The sequence below is a fragment of the Cyrtonyx montezumae genome, unplaced genomic scaffold, assembly GCF_038088225.1.
Source record: "Cyrtonyx montezumae isolate F1298 unplaced genomic scaffold, pur_monq_1.0 scaffold_3, whole genome shotgun sequence".
Lineage (NCBI taxonomy): Eukaryota > Metazoa > Chordata > Aves > Galliformes > Odontophoridae > Cyrtonyx > Cyrtonyx montezumae.
The window spans coordinates 47,880,368-47,904,935 of NW_027072034.1; the positions used below are offsets into that span (position 1 = coordinate 47,880,368).

At 38.6% G+C, this 24,568-nt stretch overlaps 1 protein-coding gene across 1 annotated transcript in view; it reads left to right on the plus strand.

The window, feature by feature from the left end:
- The window catches only part of PDK3 (pyruvate dehydrogenase kinase 3), a 49,427-nt gene that overhangs the window by 20,508 nt on the left and 4,351 nt on the right, over positions 1-24,568 (plus strand). Inside the window, exons 3-9 of the mRNA XM_065741499.1 lie at positions 7,286-7,357; positions 13,116-13,300; positions 14,659-14,748; positions 18,178-18,255; positions 20,081-20,157; positions 21,300-21,401; positions 21,602-21,712. Coding sequence (XP_065597571.1) covers positions 7,286-7,357; positions 13,116-13,300; positions 14,659-14,748; positions 18,178-18,255; positions 20,081-20,157; positions 21,300-21,401; positions 21,602-21,712 — 715 coding nt within the window. The remainder of the gene's footprint in view (positions 1-7,285; positions 7,358-13,115; positions 13,301-14,658; positions 14,749-18,177; positions 18,256-20,080; positions 20,158-21,299; positions 21,402-21,601; positions 21,713-24,568) is intronic.

Here is a 24,568-nt window from a genome sequence, read left to right on the forward strand (position 1 = left end):
CAAAGAGCCTGTCCAATGAGTTGTAGTGGACTGTACTAAATAATTAGGCACCAGAAGGACAGCAGATTTGAAGGGCATGGGCTTTGATTTCAGCTTCTGATGACTCACCAAAAATAGCAAAATATAACTGACATTGTCTTTTTCCTTCTTGGCCATGGGCTTGGCTTTTTTGTTTTGTTTTGTAGATTTCTGTTCTGTATTGTTATATTCCTTTACTAATAATGTGGGAAATTGCCCATTTATTCTGGTACTTTCCTCCCTTATTCTAGCTAAATGGAAATTTTACCTATAGTATGTTTAAAATATGATCAGGTTTTGATTTCCAGTGCTTGGTAAATGCTGTCGTTAAAACCTTCAGTTATATCTGTATCTCCCCTTACACTCCTAATAAAAAGATAACTCAAATAAATGAATTGTGTGAAAAGGGAATGACATTCTTTACCCAGTCTAACAGTCATAGGAGTATAATGTGTTGCTGACTCCACACTGTTAGGCACACTGCACAGTTATTGCTGTTATGGCAGTGTTAGAAATCACTAATTTTAAATTTTAAATCAGGGCTTTAAATTTCATTTTAAACAAGCTTTTAGTTCTAAGTTTCTTCAATTTTGAACTGGTTTTGGGGAGGAGTAAGGGATGAGAGGATGTAAGCAGTCTGAAAACATGTAAATCATAGTGAAAACAACAACAAAGCAAAAACATACAGCATTTGCAGCTCTGATTGGATGATGCATAATCCTTAGGCACTGGACAGTGGGTTAGATTTGTTTGACTTAAGGTTACATTTATTCCAACTTCATTTAGCTGATTTAACCAAGCCATTTAGAAAAGAGAGTGATAGAAGAAATTTGAATGACTTAGATTTGATTTGGAGTTAGCTGCCTTTCTTCTGAGCTCATGTCTTTAACTTGCTGGATACAATCCTTGTGCTAATGATCTTCCTTTAAAGTTTTAACAATTCAGAATTGGGAAGACATATAAATGTTGTTGCTAACTCGTTTGAAAGGAGAAACATTGTTTATTGCCATAGATTATCCATCACTGCAGATACTAAAGTGAAACCACTTCAGTATGTTTGTAGATTTGCTTAGAGCATTTAGCTTGTATAATTTCCCTTTGTTTCAGAAACTTTCAGTTCCTCATTATGCTGTCGGCTCAACAGAACACCAGTGGCCTTAGAACCTGTTCTTCATGCTGCTTGCACTGAGGATTGGTGACCATGTTTGGCAGCATTTTTCTGGTTAAGACTTGCTTTAGTCTTCTTTCTGACTGAGGCTGTTTTCTGCACAGTTACTTCCTGCACTGGATGAGTGAAACACTTGGCTTGCCCCTACTTGATATTCCAGTAATACTAAAGTGTTGATCTTTAAGCTTAGAGTTAGTAATATTTAGTAAATACTCTAGAGGCAGCAGTCTTAGGACCAATGTTCCAATAAGTAAATAGAGTGTTCACATCTAAATATAGCATGCTAATAATAGTGAGCAGCCAATCAATCCACATAGCATAAAAATTGGGTGTTGCTTGCATTCAGTACCTGAAATGTTCATTGCTTTGTTATCCTCAACATCAGTACAGGATTGCTGATATTCAAGATTTCTGATAAGCATTCTAACACCCCTCAGGATCTGAGGCTGTTCGTTAACACTGCTAAACACAAACCAGCAGTGTGCCAAGGTGGCCAAGAAGGTCAGTGGCATTCTGGCTTGTATCAGAAATAGTGTGGTTGCCAGGACTAAAGAGGTAGTTGTCCTGCTGTACTTGGTACTAATGAGGCCACACCTCGAGTGCTGTGTTCTGGTATAAGAAAGACACTGAGGCCCTGGAGCATGTCCAGAGAAGGGCAGCAGAGCTTGTGGAGCATGAGTCTTATGGGGAACAGCTGAAGGAAATGGGATTGTTTAGTATGGAAAAGAGGAGGCTCAGGGGAAACTTTATTGCTCTCTTGAATTGCCTGAAGGGAGTTTGTAGTGAGAGGGTGGTAGGTCTCTTTTCCCAGGTAACAGCAGTAGGACGAGAGGGAATGGCCTCAGGTTGTATTGGGGGAGGTTCATATTGGATTATTAGGAAAAATCTCTTCTGGGAATGTGTGATGGAACATTGGAAAAGCTGCCCAGGGAGGCAGTGGAGTCACTGTCCCCGGAGGTGTTCAAGAACCGTGTAGCTGTGACATTGAGGGATGTGGTTAGTGGGCATGGTGGTGATATGTAGATGTTTGGGTTAGATGATCTTAGTGGTCTTTTTCAATCTTAACAATACTAGGATTCCAGTAAAAAAATCTTAATAGCTTCTTAAGCATAGTTATTATTCTTCATCAGAATATTGTATGATTATTCTGCATCTTCAGAATATTGTATGATGTTAGGGATCAATACCTTCCTAACAGCTTCCTCTGACTGTGCCACCAGAGATACTATCAGCTCTGATACAGTCTTACTGAAGACTCCTTTGTATTGGAAGAGGCAGAGAGCTATATATCTCCTCGAAGATACTCAGAAAGCTATCTGGACTGTTCAGCATGGAGAAGAAAAAGCTCAGAGGTGACTGAATATTATCAATGCAAATAAATACCTCATGGGAGAGAAGGAAGATGAGGGAGCTAGGCTCTTTTCAGTAGTCCCCAGTGGAAGTACAAGAGCAGTGGACTCAAAGCACGCAGAATTCCATCTGAACATAAGGAAGAAAATACTTGATACAGCAGGGGTGATCAGACACTACAAGGTTACCCAGAGAGGGTGTGGAATGTCTCTATGTGGATATTCAAAACACAAATGGGCTTTGTCTAGGACAGTCTGCTCTAACTGGCCATGCTTGACTGGAGGGTTGGACTAGGTGGTCTCCAGCCTAGAAGATTCTTTGATTTTTTGTTGCACAGTTGAATTGAAGCTCTAGGTTATTCTGGGAGGCAGAAAAAACTGTTGTTGCTTTTACAAAAAAAGCCAATACTGGGGGTGAGAGGAAAATAGAGAGGGCAAGGAAGAGAAACGTAAGGCAATGTGGGTGGGAGCATAGATGGAAGCAGGAAGGGAAAGAATTTCAGAACAGGAAGAAGATTTGAAGGGATGAGAGAGGGAAGCATAAGAAGGGAAGAGGTGGTTGTTGACAAATTTACTGATGCAGCATTTGGGCCTTTCTAGCACATAAGAAACACTTTACAATGCGAAGGGTCCTTATGGCAGTTCAGTCTGTCTTTTTGCATATATTGTGCTATACCTGTGCTGGAAGGCTTCATAGCAGTCTGACACATTAATTGATTCAGATCATGATAGCTATATTGTCTTTGACACTTTTTTGCTCATCTGTAAAAGCTTCTAGTTTAGTTTCTTCTCAGAAAAAACTTGATTTTTAGTGCCAAAACCACTTTGTAGATCTAAGCAGTGTGGATTTAAGGGAGGATTATTGGGGAATTCATTTTCAAAACTGTACTTCTGGCTTAAATTTAGATGCTAATTTAGACACGGTCATGGAATGCCAAGAGATCAACCTATATTCAAGAAACAGAAGATGACTCCTTCCAAGAAATGAGGCAGCTATTTTCTGGTTAAATCGCTTTTCTGTATAGAATTAAATATTTTACCTGTTCCCTTTTACCACACATGTACACAGAAATTTAAGAGAGCAAGTATTTAACTATATAGGGTGGTCCTAGCTTTCTTGTTTGCTATGGGCTGTGATCTATCAGCAGGGAACTAGTCTATTCTGACAATCTTGGTGATCTTGTCTGAGTTAAGATATACTGTTCTCTTTATTCCTACGTGTATTTACAAGAAAAGGGCACCACATAAATATTGCTCTTTTTCTCTGTATACTTGCAAATCAGTTTCCTGTTTGAGACAATCATGGGTTGTCAGACCAGCCTTTAGATGCATTCTGATCATCAAGATAACGGTGGATGAAGAAGGTAGCAGAAAGTCTTGTATTTGCTAAATCTCTGGGAAAACTGGACACAAGAATGTGTGTCAGGCATTCCTTCTGTGTGAGGTTGCCTAGTCTGGCAAGGAGTTGGAAGCTGATCTTCTGAAAGGTTTGGCTGCATGGAACTTCTGCCTAGAATTGTTGTTGCCTCATTTGCCATTCTCTCCGTCTTTCATTTTGGAGGTACTTTAACCTGTTTTGCTAACTGTAATAATTGTACCTTTTTTATCCTTTATCTGTGTTTAGTGTGATTGATCTTGATTCATATGAGGAAGGTGATGTTGAAGAAAACGTTCTTCTTCAAAGAAATCATAGACTCCTAGAATCATCAAGGTTGGAAAAGACCTCTAAGATCTTCCACCAATATTTCCCACTGAACCATGTCCCACAGAGCAACACCTAAACGCTTCTTGAACATTTCCAGGAACAGTGACTCCACCACCTCCCTGGGCAAGCTGTTCCAGCACCTGACCCCTCTCTTGGAGAATAAATATTTCCTAATGTCCAACCTGAATCTCCCCTGGTGTAACTTGAGGCCATTCCCTCTAGCAAATGAGGGTTCTCATACTTTTGTTACTTGTGAAGTCTCACAGACAAAGCAGTGAGTTCTGAAAGTAATGCAGTTATTCTCCCATGAGAATTAATAATAGGAGAGTGCATGTGAGGACGCATTCTCCAAGGAAGTTAGTTTTCATTCACTCTCTCAGAAACCCAATCCCTCCTCCAGCTCTCAGTCTTGATAGTTCCTCCCCTGCCTCTTTATCATCCATATAATATATACTTTTCTGTCCCTGTGTCAGTAGAACTACTTTAATATCTTTCAAATCAGAAAGTATTGCACTTTTCAGGAACACATCTCCAGTGGGTTGTGAATTGAATATGTATGTTGTGGTGGTGGTTCTGAATTGATACTCTTCTAGCATTATAGAAGGACAACTTTTAAAATAAGCTGTATTTGTGACATCAAGTACTTCTTAGACTTGGAATAGAGAAACAACATTTGAGGGATTTCTGTAGTTATTTGTGAAGGTTGTAGTAAAACAAAAATAAGCAGTGTGACAGGAGCTAGTATAACTGTGCTGAACATGTTGAAAATACTATTCCATGTGGTAGAAATTTTTATTTTAGCCTAGGATCACCTCCATTTGAGTAGTCCTGGACTGTTTTGGAAGTTTTATGTGTCTTCCATGGACAAACTTTCACTTCCTAATACTGTTCTGCCTGATAACTTTGTCACAGAAAGGCTGAGATGGGAGGCAACCCTCTGGAGGCCGTGTAATCCAATCCCTGCCTGAGCAGGGTGTCCAGGCCCTTGTCCAGGCAGCTTTTGGAGATCTCCAAGGAGGAAACCACCACAGCTTCTGGGCAGCCTGTGTCAGGATTCCATCACTCACAGCACAAAAGTGCTACTTGGTGTTTGGAGGGAACCTCTTGTCTTTTAGTTTATGCCCGTTGCCTCTGGTCCTGATGCTGTGCACCACTGAGAAGAGTCTGGCTCTGTTCTTTTTGCACCCTCCCTTCAGGAAGTTATAGACAATGATGTGATTCTCCCCTACATGCCTCCTCTTCTCCAGGCTGAACAGTCTCAACTCTCTCAGCCTGTCCTTACAGGATTGTGGCTCCAGTCCCATGTAACCTCAGCTGCACTTTCTGTCCTCTGTGTATAGGTTTCTGCAACACTATAGTAGTCATTGTCCACAAGTGGATATTCAAAAGAGTATTTGTGCTCCAGTATCCAGCACAGGTTGGAGATGGGGGTCCTTGAGGTCCCTTCCAACCCAAGCCCTTCTGTGATTCTTAAAAATATTATTGCTTCTAACCTGTTTTTGCCATAAATATGATGATGACCTCTGAAAGGTTTGTGGTTGCTTTTCCTGGAATATCCAGTAATCTGTATCTCCTGTCTCTGTCCTGTAGATTGGTGAAGCTGGCTTTCTGATGGGCTGTAGTTGTGTTATGTTTGTTCTGATGAGATTCTCTTCAATGTTTGGCATTGTAATTTGACACTTATTTTGGAATAACTCTGTGTACTGTTCACTGAATAAAACTTGTTTCTTTCCCCATCAGTGATGCCCTAAGATGGTTGCTAAACTGAGGCATTCATGAGTAAGATTCTGATTTAGAGATAGGGGGTGCACAGCTACCGAAGTAAGTAGTCCTGGCCAGGTCCTGCCAACAGCCTGCTTTCAGCTGTGTGCATCAAATGCTTCCTTTATTTTAGGTCTACCAACAGATTTAAACTGAGATACTGATCCAGATTTAAATTAAGCAGAATATCCAACAAAAAGGTAAAAAAGAAAGCTTTCAGCATACCAATGTCATTATTTTGCAATGACTGAAACTGAAATGAGAAATGGAGTAGCAGTACATGGTTCTGGAGGGGGTTACGGAGTCATAGAATCCATAGGGTTGGAAGGGACCTGTGAAGGCCATCTAATCCAACTCCCCTGCCATGAGCAGGGGCACCACAGCTAGATCAGGTTGCGTGGAGTCTTATCCTGCCTTGCCTTGAAAGTCTCTAGGGACAGGGCATCCCAAATGTGGACAGCAATGCTGTATTAAACACGGCTACAACTTGAAAGTGTCAGGTGAAGTTCCGTAGCCTTGTTAATTACCCTTTATGGTTATTCTTTCTTACACTAGCTTTAGCTAGTTGGACCTTTCTTTGAGATATTTTTGTGTACTGGAACAAGTAAATAGAAATAAAGCCCACCAATCTGTCTGACTGTTCTGGAATTGCAGCAAGTTACAATATTTTACTCAAATGTCTGGTTAGTGATGGAACTTTCCTGAGAATGAAGGGAAAGCGAAAAAGGAGAGGAGTGGCTGCTCCTTCTGATAATGTTGAAACCCTATTCTTTATGCATGTGATTGATACCTTGTGTGATTTGCTTCAAGAAACAGTTCCCAGTTCTTTAGTCTATAAAGCTACATCTGTATTGTGAAGTGCATCTGCTCCAGGGAGTGATGCTTTGCTCTCAGGACAGATATTGTGGAGTGGCAATGTTGAGGTGGTTTTTCTACAAAGCAGGCCAGCAGTATTGGTGTTGAGTTTTTGGAACCTGTACGGTTCCTCCATAGTTATTTGGTTTTCACTGAATGTCTAAAGTAAAACGTTTTTTTTTTTTTTCCTGAATTGTAGACTGCAGGATCATGGAATGTAGTTTTTAATTCAACATAACTTTTAACTCAAAATAATGTATTTTGTTTGCTTTGTTTCTCTCTCTTCACAGATTGCAGCCTTTGTGGACAGATGTGCTATACTCCTCTTATTTTAGATAAGATTGCATGGCCTGAAGACTTAAGTGAAAATTCAGAAGTATTTAGGTTTAATTATTTTAACTCTTACTTTATCGTCTTTGCTTGTTTCAGGTACATGCAGAGTTTCCTTGAGCTTTTAGAATATGAAAATAAAAGTCCTGAGGATCCTCATGTTCTGGATGAGTGAGTAATTTATTTCCTCATGGCAATTTATATTAAGATGTTTTGGTTTTTTATTGTACTATAGGATAACAGTGACCTTAATTGTAAGGTAGAATCATATTACTGCCCTTTGTAATGTCCTATGTGGTACTGAATCACTTACACATTCCATGATGGGCTCCACCTCTTCTTCCTTTAGCTAAATTACTATAACAAAATGTGAGATTTGCCTGAATGAAAGTAGTTCTGGCTCACTAACACCCTAGCAGCTTCTTTTTGGAGCTGAATTTGGTATCAGCCTCAAGCTGCCAAAAAAAACCAACAACAAACCAAACCAGTAACATTAAGACTTTTAGAGGAACAAATTTTTGGAAATGGAGTGAGCACCCTGGTCATCTGAGTCAGCTGAGGTAGGCTTAAGTTTCTGCTACCACTTAGCAAGGTAACAATTGCATGAGAGAGTAAAAGGAGCTGAAGTGTTTTTTTAAATAGGCTTGATATCCACAGTCTTTAAGGATCTGATTGCAGTTCCTTTTTTTTTCTCTTGTGTGCCTTACAGCAGAATAAATATTGTAGTGTTATCAGCAACGTTGTATTCAGGGATAGATGCCTCACGGGCCCGTTAGGTCTCTGATTTCCAATTACTAAATGGCTTGACTGTCAATGTTCTGTGAACTTTTAGAATACAGATATTTAGCTTACACATAATTATTGCTTTGTGAAGTTTGGGTTAGATGTTTTTTTATAGTAGTAACATTTCTACAGCCAGAAAATTGAGTTGTTTTTTTTAAGTGAAAATCAAATACATGTCCCAGTCTTGAGAAATGAACTTTGATGCTGTAGTGTGCACATCTACCAGACTATGTTTTTAAAGTGACCCAGAGCTGCTAATTACATGTGTTTTTGCCACTTCAGCAGTGATCACTGAGAATGTTAGAGCAGGAACAAACTCATTTTGGATGGAACAGAGCAGTGGTGCCTTCTTTGGTTTGCATGAGGCAGTCCTACAAACTGTGTTCTATTTTCTTTCCAACTGCCCCATGGCTTTTTGGCTTTCTGATGCTCCTTAGTAAATGCATGGATGTATCACTTTACCTTTAATTGATCAGAGTTGAGTTGGGCTCCATGTCTCCAGGGTCTTCAGGAATGATTTCAAGCACATAATCAATTTGAGACTGAGAGTTTTGACCTCTTGCAGTAATGTGATTTTGTGCATGTGTGTGTGACAGCCAGCCACTGGACCGCATTACGTGGCTTTGGAGAGTGAGGTGTGTGAAGAGTCAGTGTTGGCAGTAGATCTTCAATTAATGCTGTTCTAAATGGTGGCATGACAGATAGTTGAATGTAATACTGTCCTCTGGCTTACGGTATTCTAAGAGTCCAGGGTCTCTTTCTGAGAAAACCACTTTACCTGTCAGTGTTACAGAACTGTAGATGTTATCCAGGCACTGTCTGTGAAGCAGTGCAATGAAGTGAGTTGGGAAATTGTTGTAATGGAGAAATAGCTCTCTTTCATCCTCATCAGACCCTAAACTCTTGCACCACAAGGCCTACAAAGTTGGAAGCACCAACATGACAGAAGAGGAAAACAGATGCAAATGAAACTAAACTCATGCTAATGCTAGATAAGTTGCTTACCAGAGTGACCCAGCTTCTCTGTGGTTAGTGTATAAATATGAGGAAGGATGAGTGTTACTTTTGCAAACACAGGAAAAGTATTTCAAAGACATTTTTCTGTTGCAGGATTTCTGTGTTACGGTGGTTCAGAGGTGCCTCAGTTTCTTTACTAGGTTCTGTTGGTTACTGGACTGGATGAAGACATGCTGCAGTGTTGGCAGACTGCTGTTGCTGCCAGTAGTATGGGCATACAGGGAAAGCTTGGGTTACTTTGGTTTTGGTGTCACAAACTTCTTTCCTCCAGCTTCAAGTGGGAAGCCTTTCTACAGTTTTGTCATATAATGTGATTGCAAAAGCATTAATATAGTGTTTCCATTCAGGAGAGGATATAAACTGGCAGAAGTGTTTGGAAACTTTCCATTGTGTCAGTGAGCATTCAGATAAACAGAGGCAGAAGTTGCTTTTCATACAGTGAAGGCTTGTAAAAAGGGATGTTCATTACAGGCATTCAGGAAATGCTGCACACCTGTGGGCTGCTTTGCTGATTTTTTTTTTTCCTCCCACTGTGATGGGAGCATGTCAGAGAAAGTCTCCTAAAACTGATGGTAAATTAAATAATTCAGTGTGAGTATGTCTACAGATAATGCATACAAAAGAAACTTAGTCAACAAAAATAACTTTCCTTTCTGCTGCCTAAAGATTAAAGTAGTTCCTCTGTTATCAATTTTAAATAAATCAATGCTGCAGTAGATTAGAATAAGAACATCCCATTTTGTTAGAGCCATATGGCATGCTGCTTCACTCAGTGTTTTGCACTTTGAAAATTGTCAAGTTTCTAAACTTAATTTAATAGCTATGGTAACAAATGTTCCTTTGGTTAATATAGAAGCCAGTAATGCTGACTATTATCTTCTTATTAGTATTTTCTCATCTGTCAAACCAACTGTATTGTTTATTCACTGTAGTATTTATACAACAACGGAGAATTTATTTACACCATTTATTTAAAATGCAGCACACTGAATTTTTCCAAAGATTTGTTGCTAAATAAAACTTCCAGAGCTATTCTGCCGTTGATTTTTCTCAAGCAATCCCTGTAAGCAGTTTAAAATTTTCCTTATGTGGTCTCCTATGATTTGTGGGTACAGTGAAAGCTTTAAATGCCTTCCAGATGTGTGCAGGACAGGAAATGAGTGATACAATGAACAAAATGTGTGACAATTTCTGCTCTGCTGCCTTGGAATATGCGTGCATAGTTTGATATGTTTGGTCCTTTAAAGCATCTGCTTGATGGAAGGGCTTCAATGAACTCTGCTATATAGAATAGGATCGTTGCAGTAGTGAAAATTTCTTTTACTATACGCATTCACACTCTGAATTTCAGCTGTGATGTGTTGATCTGTAACAAGTAAACATCCTGGCCCTTGCTTTGCCCTTCACGCACACACAGTGCATTTGAACTCTTCAGTAGCAGGATGTCAGTGACTGATTTGTCCTCGTGGAGCATGTAAGCATCATACTGTGGGTAGTGGAACTACTTAAAAATAAGAAGCAAAGCTATTTGTCAGTAGCACTTAGTAGTGGGTGCTGTCAGTTGCTGTCTTTTAGATATCACTGTAACTGTTTTTCTTATTGTGGCTTTATGCCGGTTTTGTTGCTCTAACACAGAGGAAGCATGATGACAACAGCAAGGCACTAGTCTTGTCTGGAAAGCTCAGTGGTTACAAATCTCACAAGACTGGGAATTAAAAAAGGGTTTTCAAACTTTTTAAACTATTTCACAGAATCATAGAATCACCAAGGTTGGGAAATACTTCCAAGATCATCCAGTCCAACTGTCCAACTACCAGCGATGTTTCCCACTAAACCATGTCACTTAGTATAACATGTAAACATTTTTTTGAATATTTCCAGTGACAGTCACTCCACCACCTCCCTGGGCAGCCTGTTCCAGCACCTGACCACTCTTTCAGAGAAGTATTTCCTAACATCTAACCTGAATCTCCACAGCGCAACTTGGGGCCATTTCCTCTTGTCCTATTGTCAGTTATGTGGGAGGGGAGGCTGACCCTCACTTCCCCACAACCTCTTTTCAGGCAGTTTTAGGGAGTGATAAGGTCTCCCCTTATAAGGGGATAAGCATCCTCTTCTCCAGACTGAACAATCCCAATTCCCTGAACTGCACCCATAAGACTTGTGCTTCAGACCTCTCACAGCTCTGTTGCCCTTCTCTGAACACACTTCAGGGCCTCCGTGTCCTTTTTAAAGGGAGGGCCCCAAAATTGAACACAGCACTTGAGGTGTGGCCTCATTAGAGCTGAGTACAGGGGCACAATAGCCTCCCTGTTCCTGTTGTCAACACTATTTCTGATAAAAGCCAGGATGCCATTGGCCTTCTTGGCCATTTGGGCACTTTGCTGGCTCATGTTCAGCGAGCATCAACCAACACCCCTAGGTCTGTTTCCTTCACACAGTCTTGCAGCCTCTGCCCCAAGCCTGTAGCATTGCATGGGGTTGTTGTGGCTGAAGTGCAGGACCTGGCACTTGGCCTTGTTGAACTTCATCCCATTTTCCTTGTCCCAGCTACCCAGCCTGTGCAGATCCTTGTGTAGGGCCTTCCTATCCCCAGGCAGTTTGACACTTCCTGCCGCCTTGGTGTCATCTGCAAACTTACTGAGGGTGCAGTCAATCCCCTCATCCAGGTCATCAATAAAGATATCAAACAGTACATTTCAAGCTGTTAAGTCAGAAAGATTGGCAAATAATAGGGAACAGCCATGTGAAAGTCTTCAATCTAGGAAATTATGCAATTAAGACTTTTCCTTTTGTATGCAACAAAATAGTGTATAAAGACTACTAATTTTTTTGTTAAAATATGGGCAGAATGTGATGATCAGACCAAGGATGATGAAATAGCTATTAAAGTTAATCTTCCATTCCTTTGGAGCTGGTAGTGTACAGTGGGAGAAATCATTTTAAAAGTAAATCACTCACTAGTTAAGAGTAGTATGGCTTACTGTCAAATAATTGTCACAGCTGCCTGGTTATGAAAAGGAAGGAAGCATCTGCTTTACATCTGCATTAGACAAGTTGACTAGCTGATATATTTTTTTTTACTTTTGGGGACTTTAGTCTTCCTTCCTTGGTGCATATTTTAATTTTGATACAAATAATTAATACATTTCTTCTCTTTGTTTGGTATAAAGCTACTGAATGCTTTATAGTTAGCTTTTTAAAAAACAAAAGTTGAATGTGCAAATGTAGACATAGCACAGCAAATTTCCTTTCTTTGAAAAGCTACATTTCAGGCTTTTTATAACAAAGTTATGCAATCATTATGGTGCTAATATGTAGTATTAGAGAATGCAGCACGGCGTAGCACTGATTTTCTGTGCCTAGGCTTTAGAAAGTACTTTAATATGTGAAGTATGCATGAGTTTACATGTGGAATAAAAAGGAGGAGCACTTTGAAACTGGTAGGTGTTCAGCTGCCTTGCAAGAGATAAAAAAAAATAATTCTCCAAGCTGTTCTGAGAGGAGTGCTTGTTAAAAACAATGCGAGAGATATCCTCAAACTTCCCCCAACCTGCCAGAGGGAGAAGGGGCTGTCTGAACACTGTTGTATGTGTTCTGCCATCCAGTGGTGTAAAATGAAACTGACACAGACAAGAATTACTTATCCCAGCATTCAAACTTCAGAATAGATGCCAGGTAAAGAAATGTGTTCTAAAATTATGTTGCATGGAGTGAAGCGTTGGGAAGAAAGTGCAAAGTGTACAACTTGACAGAAACTATGAAGGGCAGTTGTTTTGTCTGAATTTCCTTCCCAATCTACCTGCAACTGTTACTTGCAGAGGGTGAGTTACTGTGTTGCATATGACTGTGATCCATAAGGAAAACTTCTGTTCTCAGTTAACAGTGAGGATGCTTATTTTAAAGGAATGTTTTGGGGAGGAATGACTCAAATTGAGGTGATAAAAGTTTCACAGATCTTGTGAGTAACACCTTGATGTAAGATTTCCCTTTAAATAGGCTTGTTTGGGTACTTACTGGGTGGGATAGTAAATAGATAAAATGGTTATGCTGTGGAGAGTTGAAAGCAGAAATGAGAGATAGTTCAATTATATGTTTAACAATCTGTTTCTAATTTTGTTTCCTCTAGCTTTTTAGATGTTTTAATTAAAGTCAGGAACAGACACAATGATGTGGTTCCAACCATGGCTCAAGGGGTGATTGAATACAAGGAAAAATATGGCTTTGACCCATTTGTTAGCAGTAACATCCAGTATTTTCTAGATAGATTCTACACCAACCGCATCTCCTTCCGTATGCTTATTAACCAACACAGTAAGTACTTGCTTATTTCATCCTCAAGAGCTTTAGTTATTGCTTGTAAGCCTGAAGCCATTTCTTTTGTTTGAGTGTTTTTCAAACATGACTAATTCTTAATGTTCTGTGCTAATTATGGTGAAGTTGTATTGACGACTGATTAACTTGGTATTTCGCAGCTATCAGAAATGAATCCAAAACACCAGCATGCTTTTTTCCAGAACTGGGGTCAGTTGTCAGTGTGGCTGTCAGTTTTCAATCTTGTTGGTACAGACAGCTTGCATGGAGTGTTTTTAGATCTTTCTGCTCAGAAATCTATCAACATAGTTTGTAGTATTGGTGTTTAATTTCATAATCAGATATAAGGATGCCAATTTTGAATAGGTTGTGCCCTGTGTGCATCTTTTTTACTTTTTCATCAAGTTATCTGACTTTGTTGCCTTTTTTACTAATACTAGTTGAGTATTTCTGATGCCAGGTTTAAATTATGACCCTTGTCTCCCTCTTCTTCCTACTCTCTGTTTAAGTATAAATATTAGAATTAGTCATCTTTTGCAACTGGGTTCTGTTTCATTCTTTTATGTTGTTACTCATAAACTTTTTATACTTGTATTATAGAGTGAAAGGAGTTACTTGCACAGCTCCTATTAACCATTAAGTACAAGTATGCAGAGAGTGATGAGTGTAAAGTTAAAGTCAAGCATGTGATATCTGAGTGTATCTTGTACCTTTTACCTCTAAGAGTTCCTCTGTCTGCCCAGTATTCAGCTTTTATGTGCTATTAGTGTGTGAGTGCACCACAGATGATGGGGAGCAAAAGCAGAGTAGTGCTCTGTGAGGTATTACATACCTTGTGTGTCTTTCCAGTAACCTTCTATATGACTAGCATGTGCCATGCCGTGTGTGTACGAGTAACTTTCATGTGTCAAAGCATTCTGTGAGATAACTCTGCATTTATGTAGTTTCTTTATTGATGCTGTTTATTATGGTGTGGTTCTGCAAGGAGCATTGTGCCAGCATATTACCTCACCATTTCTGGAATAGGAAAAGCTTTCATATCTTTTGCTTACCTCATACTGCCTCTGGTTCTCTATCAGAACTGCTTAATTTGCTAAAGCAGCAGAAAGTCACTTTTGCAAAAAAGCTTAAAATCTTTTTGCTTCTTTGAGAGTTAAGCTCTCAGTAAAGGGTCTGGTGAGTGCCAGACCTTGTGTGAAAGAGGGAGTGGGGAAATCGCACTGCTGAGAGTTGTCTTCAACAGGGTTCCTGGCAGTTTGCTGCAGTATCTTTACACAGAATGGGTTATTGTCAGAATTTGACTTGCTATGCTATCTCAAGTGTAAAGTCAACTTACTATCGTTTGTTTTTCCTTTCAGCGCTTCTTTTTGGAGGAGACATTAATCCTGCTCATCCCAAACATATTGGAAGTATTGATCCTAATTGTAATGTGGCAGAGGTGGTTAAAGGTAAGGAAACTAAGCTGATAATTTTGTTGATTAAAAAGTCCACAGTTTAGAATACGAATAAATATACTATTCTGATACAAAAGACTGAAGATGATTTACTTTGATTTAATAAATTAAAACCAAAGACAAAAACAAGAAACAGAAGTTTTGCAGTTGCTTACTATAAAGTCATAGGCTAAATGAGAATTTCTAAAGTCTCCTTAACTAAAAATGGTGAAACTTCTGATACATGAACAGAACTAGGGAGACATGAATTTTTGTTTTAACTTTAGTCTGTCCTTTTTAATAAAAGATTAAGTACGTAAATGCTGTGTTAAAATTATACATTCCCCCCCCCCCCCAAATACTTAGAAATGTGTTCTAAGGTACTATTATTTTTATTTAAAGCTGGTAGGGAAGAAATTTGAGAAAAAGTGCAATTTTCTGGTTTATTTCTTAAGCCTTTAAGTACAGTGTTTTTAGATGTGTGGATGTTCCAGTGATGAAGCATGTGCATTTTACCACATCTCATCCCATTCTCTCTCGTAACAGAGACATGTTCATGTTATGAATGTTCACATGCTTTCAGAACATTAGTAAATATGCATGAGGCAGTGCTGTCTCCTGACAGGAATTGGCCTATTGAAGAGACATGCTGTTGGATGTATCTGTTTACAAGTACAGTTTTTGAAGTAGGAATGAATTCCTCCCTCTGTCCTTCACTGCTGTTTATGCAGTTACTAGAGGAGAAGAATGTGCTTCTTCCCTCTGCTTTCTGTAAGCTTTCAGCTAAGAGAGAGAACTTTGTTAGAATTTGGCCTGCATGATAGCTTGCTTTATAATGTAGATGATGTTTAGTGTTAGCAGGGCTTCTCATCTTCTAGCTCTTTGGCTCTAAGGTGGCTGTTTTCCAGCAGCTCTGTTTTCATTTGATTGATCTTATTCCACTTCGACCTTGGCGTTGTATGGTACAGGCTTGTTTATTTCAGTGCTCCTTCTAATAGCAGTGTTTGGATCTATTTTATCATGAAATTCATCATTGCAATCCGTTGTGGATGGTGGAGTGTGTAGTACTGGTGTTCTATCCAGTTTTCAAGCTAGTAGCTACAGTAGATAAACATAGATGTAGATGAAACAACGTCCTTTAACAAAATCAGGGCATCATAAACAGTACCCACTGTTGTCTTTCAAAGAAATAAAATGTCCTTAGAGGATGAGCCTGAGTCAAAGTAATTAAGGCTGTTTCATTTTGAAGGTGGTCAAGGGGTTAACGTACATTTTGTATACTATGCTAGCTCTAAAATGATTTAATGCATTGGTGGTGGTATGTGGAGTAATTTGACAATTAAGATGTGACTTCAGCACAGTATGTGTCAGCAACAGGCTCTGTATACCCTTCAAACCTGAAATAAATGATTTGCATGACAATTTCTTGCTTCAAGCAGTCCCACCAGGTGTAGCATCTTTAAATGCCTGAGGTGGGTCACTATCTTGCTGACTGTCCTACAGAATTACTTTTTTTTATGCTTTTGAGCTGAGAGCAGTTCTGGACTTGTTCCTCGAGCTGATATAAGTACCAATGGATCCTTCACTCCTGTTGTATCTCAAACCATAACATGAGGAATACTTTGAACCTTTTGACATTGTCTATTTTGAAGTCGTAGACCTCTGCCAAAGACATGGGTGGCTTTTAGAAGAAGGGTAACTTTAAGACTGCATTCAGACACTGTACTGGATTCTTTACGACAGAGTGACAGTGCCTTTCTTCTCATCTCAAACACTTCAGGGTGGCTACTTGTTGAAAATGAATGAGTCTTACGTTCCGTTTAGGGAGGCTAAATGGAATTTTTCAGTCCCTTTATTTTCTTAAGGTTCATGCAGTGGTGGTACCTACAGTATATTCATTTATTGATATATCTAGGTTTATTATTGCCCTATTATTGGTATTCTTTTTAGAGGCCTTGAGGGTTTTTTTCCTGCAATAAGGAATCCAACTTCTGCTTTCATGATCCAAGTCTGATTTTCACTTCCACATAGAAGTGGAAATTCTTCAAAATGTGTTAATATAGACCTTTCTCCATGTAGATGGCCCCTCAATCAAAATAGCTACACATATACTTTTAACTTTTGATGACTGACTGAGTCAAGATGGTAACTGTTCCTTATGTATTTTAAGTACAGGACTATTCACAAGGCCATCAGATATATATGCATTATCCAATATTATTTAATCCAGTAGTTTGGATATTAAATGTAATTCTGATCTTTTTACTAAGGTACATTTTGTTGTGCAAATGATGGGACCTTTTTAGAGAAGGTCTTTGGAACTGGCTGTCTTGACACAAAAGACTCCTACTGGAGAGTGATTTTGAAACATGCTTGGGATTTGATCAAGAACATGATTAGTTCCATTTCACTAAAGCTCAAGCAGCACCCTTGGCAGCTTTATTTGCTGTGTTCAGCCCTGCAGATGTCAGAATAAGTGAAACATGTTTTTCCAGGTAACAGGTACAAATATATATTGTCTGTAGGCAACATGTTTTGAAGGAGAGCAATTGAGATGAACAACCAGCTCTTTCTGGGGTCTAATGATTTTACTTGTTCTACTTATCTCGGCAGTGACTATTTTGTTTTGTAGTGCCACTTTGGACAGGAAGAAGGTATTTCTTCTAGGACTGGGTCAAATGCACCTGCTACAGTATCTTAGCAAATTACTCTTTGTCTACAGAACTACTCCATCTGTTCATGTGCTTGCCCGTAGCCAACTCTAATAATGAGGAAAAAATCATTACCTGAAACCATTTTCTTTAAGGTAACTTAAGCAGTGTAGTTGCAAACATTTGAGTTTGTAATTTCTCTTTAAGCTATCATTTGGTGCTTGTTGCTGAGGTGCTTTTGCAAAGGAGATACTGGTGAATATTTAGAATCACTAAAAAAAAATCTTTGAAACATAAAATAACTCAAACTTTCTTGCTGTATTTTGTCAATACGTAGAGGCAAATTTGGAATCTGTGCAAGATCTTTTTGTTTCAGTTCTGCAGGAGAGAAAGAGGAATCTTAAATTTTTCCCTAAGAAGATATTGAAATTGTAAACCTTATTGTATTAATAAAAAACTGAATTTGTGGTGGCAATGTCATTCTTTTTTTATCAGAATCTGTAAGTACAAGTACTAAATTGTGATTAGGACATGACAAATGAGCAAAGAAAGAGATGAAAAATAGCTTTTCTCTAGTAATTTATTATTATTATTATTTAGTTTTAAATAGGATTCAAACTTTCTTGACAAATAGGCAGTGAGTCTATGGATGTAAAGAGATTAGAATGGATACTGTTATCATGTTTGCAAACCAGTTAAAATGAGTGTTCTGCTTGTAGTCTTTCAGATACTGGCTGAGCTTTTCTAGTCTTTTTTAAGTGATTTTTCTAAAATTGGTGTTCTCTTTTTGTAGATGCTTATGAAACAGCTAAGATGTTATGTGAACAATACTATCTGGTGGCTCCTGATCTGGAAGTAGAAGAATTCAATGGTAATTGAGAACTTCATTTAAATCATGCATTTAATAAAAATCATTTCTATTATCTGTGGCTTTGGCTTTGCTAAGTAGTTTTAAGACACAATTTGAACTCTACAGTCCTGCATTGCATCTCAAAATCCAGAGGGAGTTGGCTGACATTGCTGCCTAGCCATTCTTGGTATGTGAAAAGTCTTGGCCATCAGCTGAAGTCCTATGTATCTGGAAAAAAGGCAATATTCTACTCATTTTTAAAATGGGTAGAAAGAATGATTCAGGGAACTACTGACCTGTGAGCCTCATCTCATGCTGGGAATATCATAGAGCAGATACTCCTGCAAGTTATGCTAAGGCACATGGAAGAAACAGAGGTGATAGGGGATAACCAGCATTGCTTCGCCAAGGGTGGGTCCTGCCTGACCAACTTCGTCACGTTTTTGTGGTGGTGTAACTGTGTCAGTGGGTAAGGGAAGAGAAAATGATGTCATCTACCTGGATTCCAGTAAGGTCTTTGACACAGTCCCCCTTAATATCCTCCCCAAATTGGAAAGGTATGGATTTAATGGATGGATTGCTCAATGGACATGGAGCTGGTTGTGAGATCATACCCAGGGAGTGGTGGTCAATGGCTCAATGTCCAGATGGAGATCGGTGATGAGTGTTGTTCCTCAGGGGTCAGTACTGGGATCAGTGCTCTTTAACATCTTCATCAATGGCATCAACAGTAGATTGAGTGCACTTATAGTACATTTGCAGATGACACCAAGCTGTGTGGTGCAGTTAACATGCCCAAGGGACAGGATGACATTGTGAGACACCTAGGCAGGCTGGAGCAGTGGGGCCCAGGTGCATCTCATGAGGTTCAATAAATCCAAGTGCAAGACCCACTATCAGTATGAGCTGATATGCTAGGAAACTGATGAGACAGTCTGTGCCGGTGTGTTCATTGATTGTTTCGTTCATCATTTGTATTGATAACCTAATTGAGACTCTACATACATTCTCTGTCATTTGAAGTAGACCTTTAAATTATCAGCCCTCAGTGCCTAAAAAGAGTGAAATGGGCTCTAGCCATTTCATTGCATGCGTATTTATGTCTTCCTGCACTCAGGAAACAGGGATTTAAAGACCTTTCTTCCACGTGGACTGTTGCTGAGTCTGAAAAGCTGTGGCCATGTAACTTCAACAGCAATAGGTATTTGAATTTTCAGAATGACTGAGCACTAAAACTGTCCTGGGACGTATTAAATGCAGTCACTTAGTGCTCAGAGCTGTGCCATGCTGTGCACTTCTACTGAAATACTAATAACAGGGGCAATGGTGAACAGAGCAAGTTATGATTTGGAGCAAGAGAATTTTGTCAGCTTGAACTATATCTTGAAAGTTTATGGATACCTTACATTTTCTGTGCTTTCAGTAAGGGAAATATTTATTTTTAGAAATAATGATTTTTTTCTTAGTTTAAGAATCTTTGTGAAGCAAGTATGTTTAAATATAGTATGTATTAGGAAAAGAGAAACCCACCTAAGTGGGGAAGCTGTTATTCATAACATACATTTGGTACTAAATAAAACTTGATGAATCAGTGATAAATGTTCCAAAAGTCTGCTGATGTTGACATCTTTAAAAATCATTAGAATGTGTCACTGAAAGTGAAAACAGCAGCTGACATTTATGTTTCTGCGTCAGATTTTTCATGGATCATATTTTGCACTTTGAAAATTAAAACATGCTTAGATGACTTTCCCTATAGTGTCATGGTAGTCCTGTAAATAGAAATGCTATGAAGTACTGTTCAGGGAAAAAAAATAACTTTTTTTGTTGATTTTTTTTTTTTTAGCCAAAGCACCAAACAAGCCTATTCAAGTAGTCTATGTACCGTCTCACTTGTTTCATATGTTATTTGAATTATTCAAGGTAGGTTGTGCTTATTAATATTTGGAAGGGGGTTGTGAACTCACATTACTGTTGAAATCAAGATTTTTTTTCAGTTACAGCTCTAAAGTTTTATTTCAGTTTTCCTTTATCATACTTATCCCAGTGCAGAGTTTGAAAGTCTGGTGAAAATTAAGCTCATAAAACCTCTTATGCTCTTGTATACAAAAATACTCTGTTTTTCCACCTCTCTCTTCGGCTTTTTCAAACTGAGGAATTTAACTCATGATAATCTTTGCAGTGATGGTATGTCATCTTACAATTTCTACAAGCTTGCTTTTTTATTGCAAATATCCATGTCTTCTGCCTGTTTTAAGAGCTGCCTATGTGTCTGTGAATAGTGTAAATGATGTGCTTTGTCCTGCTGTGTTTCACAAAGCATTCGAACAACAGTGAAAATGGAGCAGAACTACACTATGTGCTGGAGATAAGACAAGTAGTCTGTGGATGGTGCACTTGTACTTGAGAAGTCAAGGAAACAAACTGCATTTGGTCAGAGAAATTGTTCTTAAATGTTCATATTTTGGCTTTGATTTCTGGCATTTAGACAAGTATGTTTGTTTAAAATCTTTCCTTATTTTGCCATTTGCAATGTTACTTCTAGAAAAGACCAGATGAGAATTTGTATAGTGCTTGTAAGTATGTGAAACAGTGTGAAACCAGTAAATTCTAGCTATAAGTAATGTTAAACTGTGATGGACTGGCAGTGGAAATTCTTTTTAATAGGTATGATAAAATCAGAATGATAGACTGTACTGTAACCACTATGTCAGAAAAAAAGATAGCTTTTGCTGTCTACCATCCATAGTGATGTTATGCGAGACAGACTCTTAGATGATTGTCTCTTAGATGGTACCTTGATTGTGCACAGAAGAATTTTTATTTCTTCATGTTTTCTGAGTTTCTGTCATAGATAAATGCATGTATGATAGAATTCTGGTACAGAAATCTAACTGAACAACTGATGGACTTGGAAGCACTCCTTGAATTTCTTTTCATGTGGATTTCCCTCTCTTTGCATGGGACAAGATACTCAACAAAATATATCCAGGTTCTAGGTTGACACACAAAACCTATAGGGTAAATTTATAATCAAAGACACTTTTTTTTTCTTTTAACTTAAGAATTCAATGAGAGCTACGGTGGAATTGCATGAAGGTAAAAGAGAAGGATATCCATCGATCAAAACGTTAGTCACTTTGGGGAAAGAAGATCTATCTATTAAGGTAAGTGCCAAAACATAAGTTCATATGCAACCTGCTATACTTAGAATCCTTTGACTTGTAATTTGAAAAAGCAAATTAAGTACTGTATGACCTCTGATGCTTCATGTTAATTAATATTTTTAAGTAATTTAGGTAACGCTTTCATGTGCTCTACAAGTCTCTTCAGAACATAATGCTGAAAACTACTTTTCATTCCTTAGATAAGTGATCAAGGTGGAGGCGTACCTTTAAGAAAAATAGACAGATTGTTTAACTACATGTACTCTACGGCACCCAGGCCTAGTTTGGAGCCCACAAGAGCCGTGCCTTTGGTAAGCAATTGCAGTGTTTATTTAAATGTCCTTTTGTGCATTTTCTTTCACTACAGTCTACTGGATCAGATTTTCCATTGAAGTAATTGTTTATTGTTAGCAATTCCGTACAGGTAAAACACACCAGCATAAAATGGGGTCTGTTATCACCACTTAGTCTTTGGAACAGGAAGTTGCTTTTCTTTGTCTTGACGTTATATCCTTGCAAACAAGCATATCTGCATGAACACCGTGTTAACGCAGGTACATGGGCAGCATTTTTAGTGTCGTATTACCAAAAAGGTAAATAATCTAAAGAGCCTCTCCTTGATGTATAAATTTCTGTTTATCTGAGTTGACTTCATGCATTGCCATGCTGTGTATTCTGGCACTTGAGAAACACCTCCAGGTAACGCACAGAGTTATATGAGATTTGGAAAACAATTTTTGTTGAAGTTATGGATTGTGAAAATGCATTTAACAGGAAGTCCATGACATGCATGCCATGCTTTCAGTGTACTCCTGTTCAGCTGGAGACCTGATACAGTCTCTTGAGATTCTATCAGTCGGACTTCAATAAGTGGGTTAATACTGACTGTATTCTTGTCTCTGTTCTTGTTTTTTGTTCTGTTTTGCTTCTGTTGCAGTCCTTTGTCTTTAAGCTTGTCAAGAAAAGGTTTATTATTTGGAAGATTTCCTTTTTCTATTAAAAATACTCTCATCTAGTGTGTTCCACATGACTCCTTCAAGATTCCTAACTTGACAGCACCTCTTAGTAATACGTTTCAAATGCTGCTGTGCCTTTTTCATTAAAAAAAAAAAAAAGTTCCTGAATGAAACGAGATGAGTGCTAGGGGACAGACCTTCATTCAAATATGAACTTTTTTTCTTTAAATCAGAAATGGTGGAATCTCTCTTGATTTATAATCTGCCTTTGTTTCAGTTTTGATCAGCAATTTTCCATCGACGCTTACAAAGACTTCCTGAAACTTGTTCTTCCTGTAAACTTGTACCTTGATTACCAGTTGTATTCACATTAAAATGTCTCTTCCTTTGTGACTCTGATTGTAAGATGTTCAGCTTGAGATTTACACTGTATTCATTGTATTACATCGTTATAGAGGAAAAAGGACTTTTGGAGTGCGCCTTGATATGTATTAGGTAGTATGGTCCAGATTCAATTGTAAAAACAGTTATTCCATACTCAGTACGTCAGCATAGAGATAAAAATCTTTCAGCAGAAAGGCTTCACACAAATGAGTCATCTTCAAAGTCTGTGCAGAAGGAGGGGTTCTTTATTGCTTAGTGTGAGACACCAGGCCACTGAAGAATTACTGTGCTCTGCACTCACTTGTCGTTCTTGACTTGGGTAATAATGTTCATGAACTAAATTGCAGTACAGTGTAAATAGGTGTATTTTTCTATTGTAACTTTCTTCTTGCTGTGTGCTCCCCTGTCTGGTTTATGAAACGTGTGTGGACTTGGGGAGCAGAAGAAAGGAGGGTTTGTTTTGTTGATGGATGAAAATTCTGTTATTGAAAATGTTTCTTAAAATCGGCTGAGAGACTGTGTTACCATGGCAGCATCCTGATTCTAGCAGGTTTTGTACTCGTTTGTTCTGTTACAGGCATAATGAAAACATTAGAAACACATGGTGATGTTTAAAAAGTCAATTTTTAAGATATTAATTAAAAAGGGGGATTTAATGAGCCTCCCTTTAGCAGCATTTGGTTGTAGTGGGAGAAATGTGGCTTAAATCGGGATTAATTAAGCATGCTGATGCTAGTAACACAAATATTTTCCCATTTGTATTGCACATACTGTAGTATTCCACGTAAAATTAGTCCCGTAAAGCCTTCCTTTCTCAAGGCAGGTGTACCATTATTGACTCTTTCCTTTCAGTCATAGACTGATGTAGTGATCAGTTCTTTGTAATCATCTTTTTGGAAAACACAGCAAAGCTTGTTTTAACAGGGTACTCATTCTGAATCTTTCATCTTCGTATTTCTCATAAATCATCAGTTTTGGAAAATAACCTGAAGACAGCATAGAGAAAAAAATTGGCAGAAGATTTTTTGGAAGAGGGAAGTATGGCACAGTTAGGCAGACTGCTACGGAGTGTAGAGACCTTCCTGGAAGGAGCAGGAAGCAAACAGAAGTTGGACGTGGGTTTTAAGGAGGTATAGTCCTGAAAGTGTAGTATGTTTTCAGAATCAGAGTGCTGCCCTTTACCCTAGCTGGGGCTGTGTACTGCCCGCAGCCTGCCATTCATTCTTCTGTTTCTGGATTTCAGTAACGTACCACACTGTCTCTAGAAAAGATGCAAGCAAGCTTTTATACCTTTTTTGGAACTTGTTTTTAGCAATCAGCAAAGAGATGCATCTGGTCTTGAAATGGGTTGCAAGAAAGCGATGCCAGTCCCTGTAATGGGAGTCTTTGAGGATTGTTTTGAAGTGCTCTTTTGTTTGGAAAAGTGCATCTAAGCAGCTGTTCTAATTGTGGAAATAACTAATGACTATGAACAAGCACTGCGAGGAGAAGGAGGCATCTTTATGCTAGCAAAAAGAGAAACAGAAATGGCACACTGTTAATCACCAGTGTGAGCAACTCTGTAAACCACTGAAGATCACTAAATTTACACTTCTGTACAAACACAGAGTGGACTAAAGTTGTTCTAGAGATGATGAGAACAGGAGAATTTACAGCGGATACTGTAATACACAGCTCTTTAATGCTCACCCCTCTCCCCCAAGGGATTTATAATAAAGCGATACTATATAGTACCTGTATATAGTGCTCAAGAGTTCATGCTGCTTGGTCTTCTTTTTTTATTGTCATTCTGGGGCTCTGTTTTCAAAATTCAGGACATGGTATTCC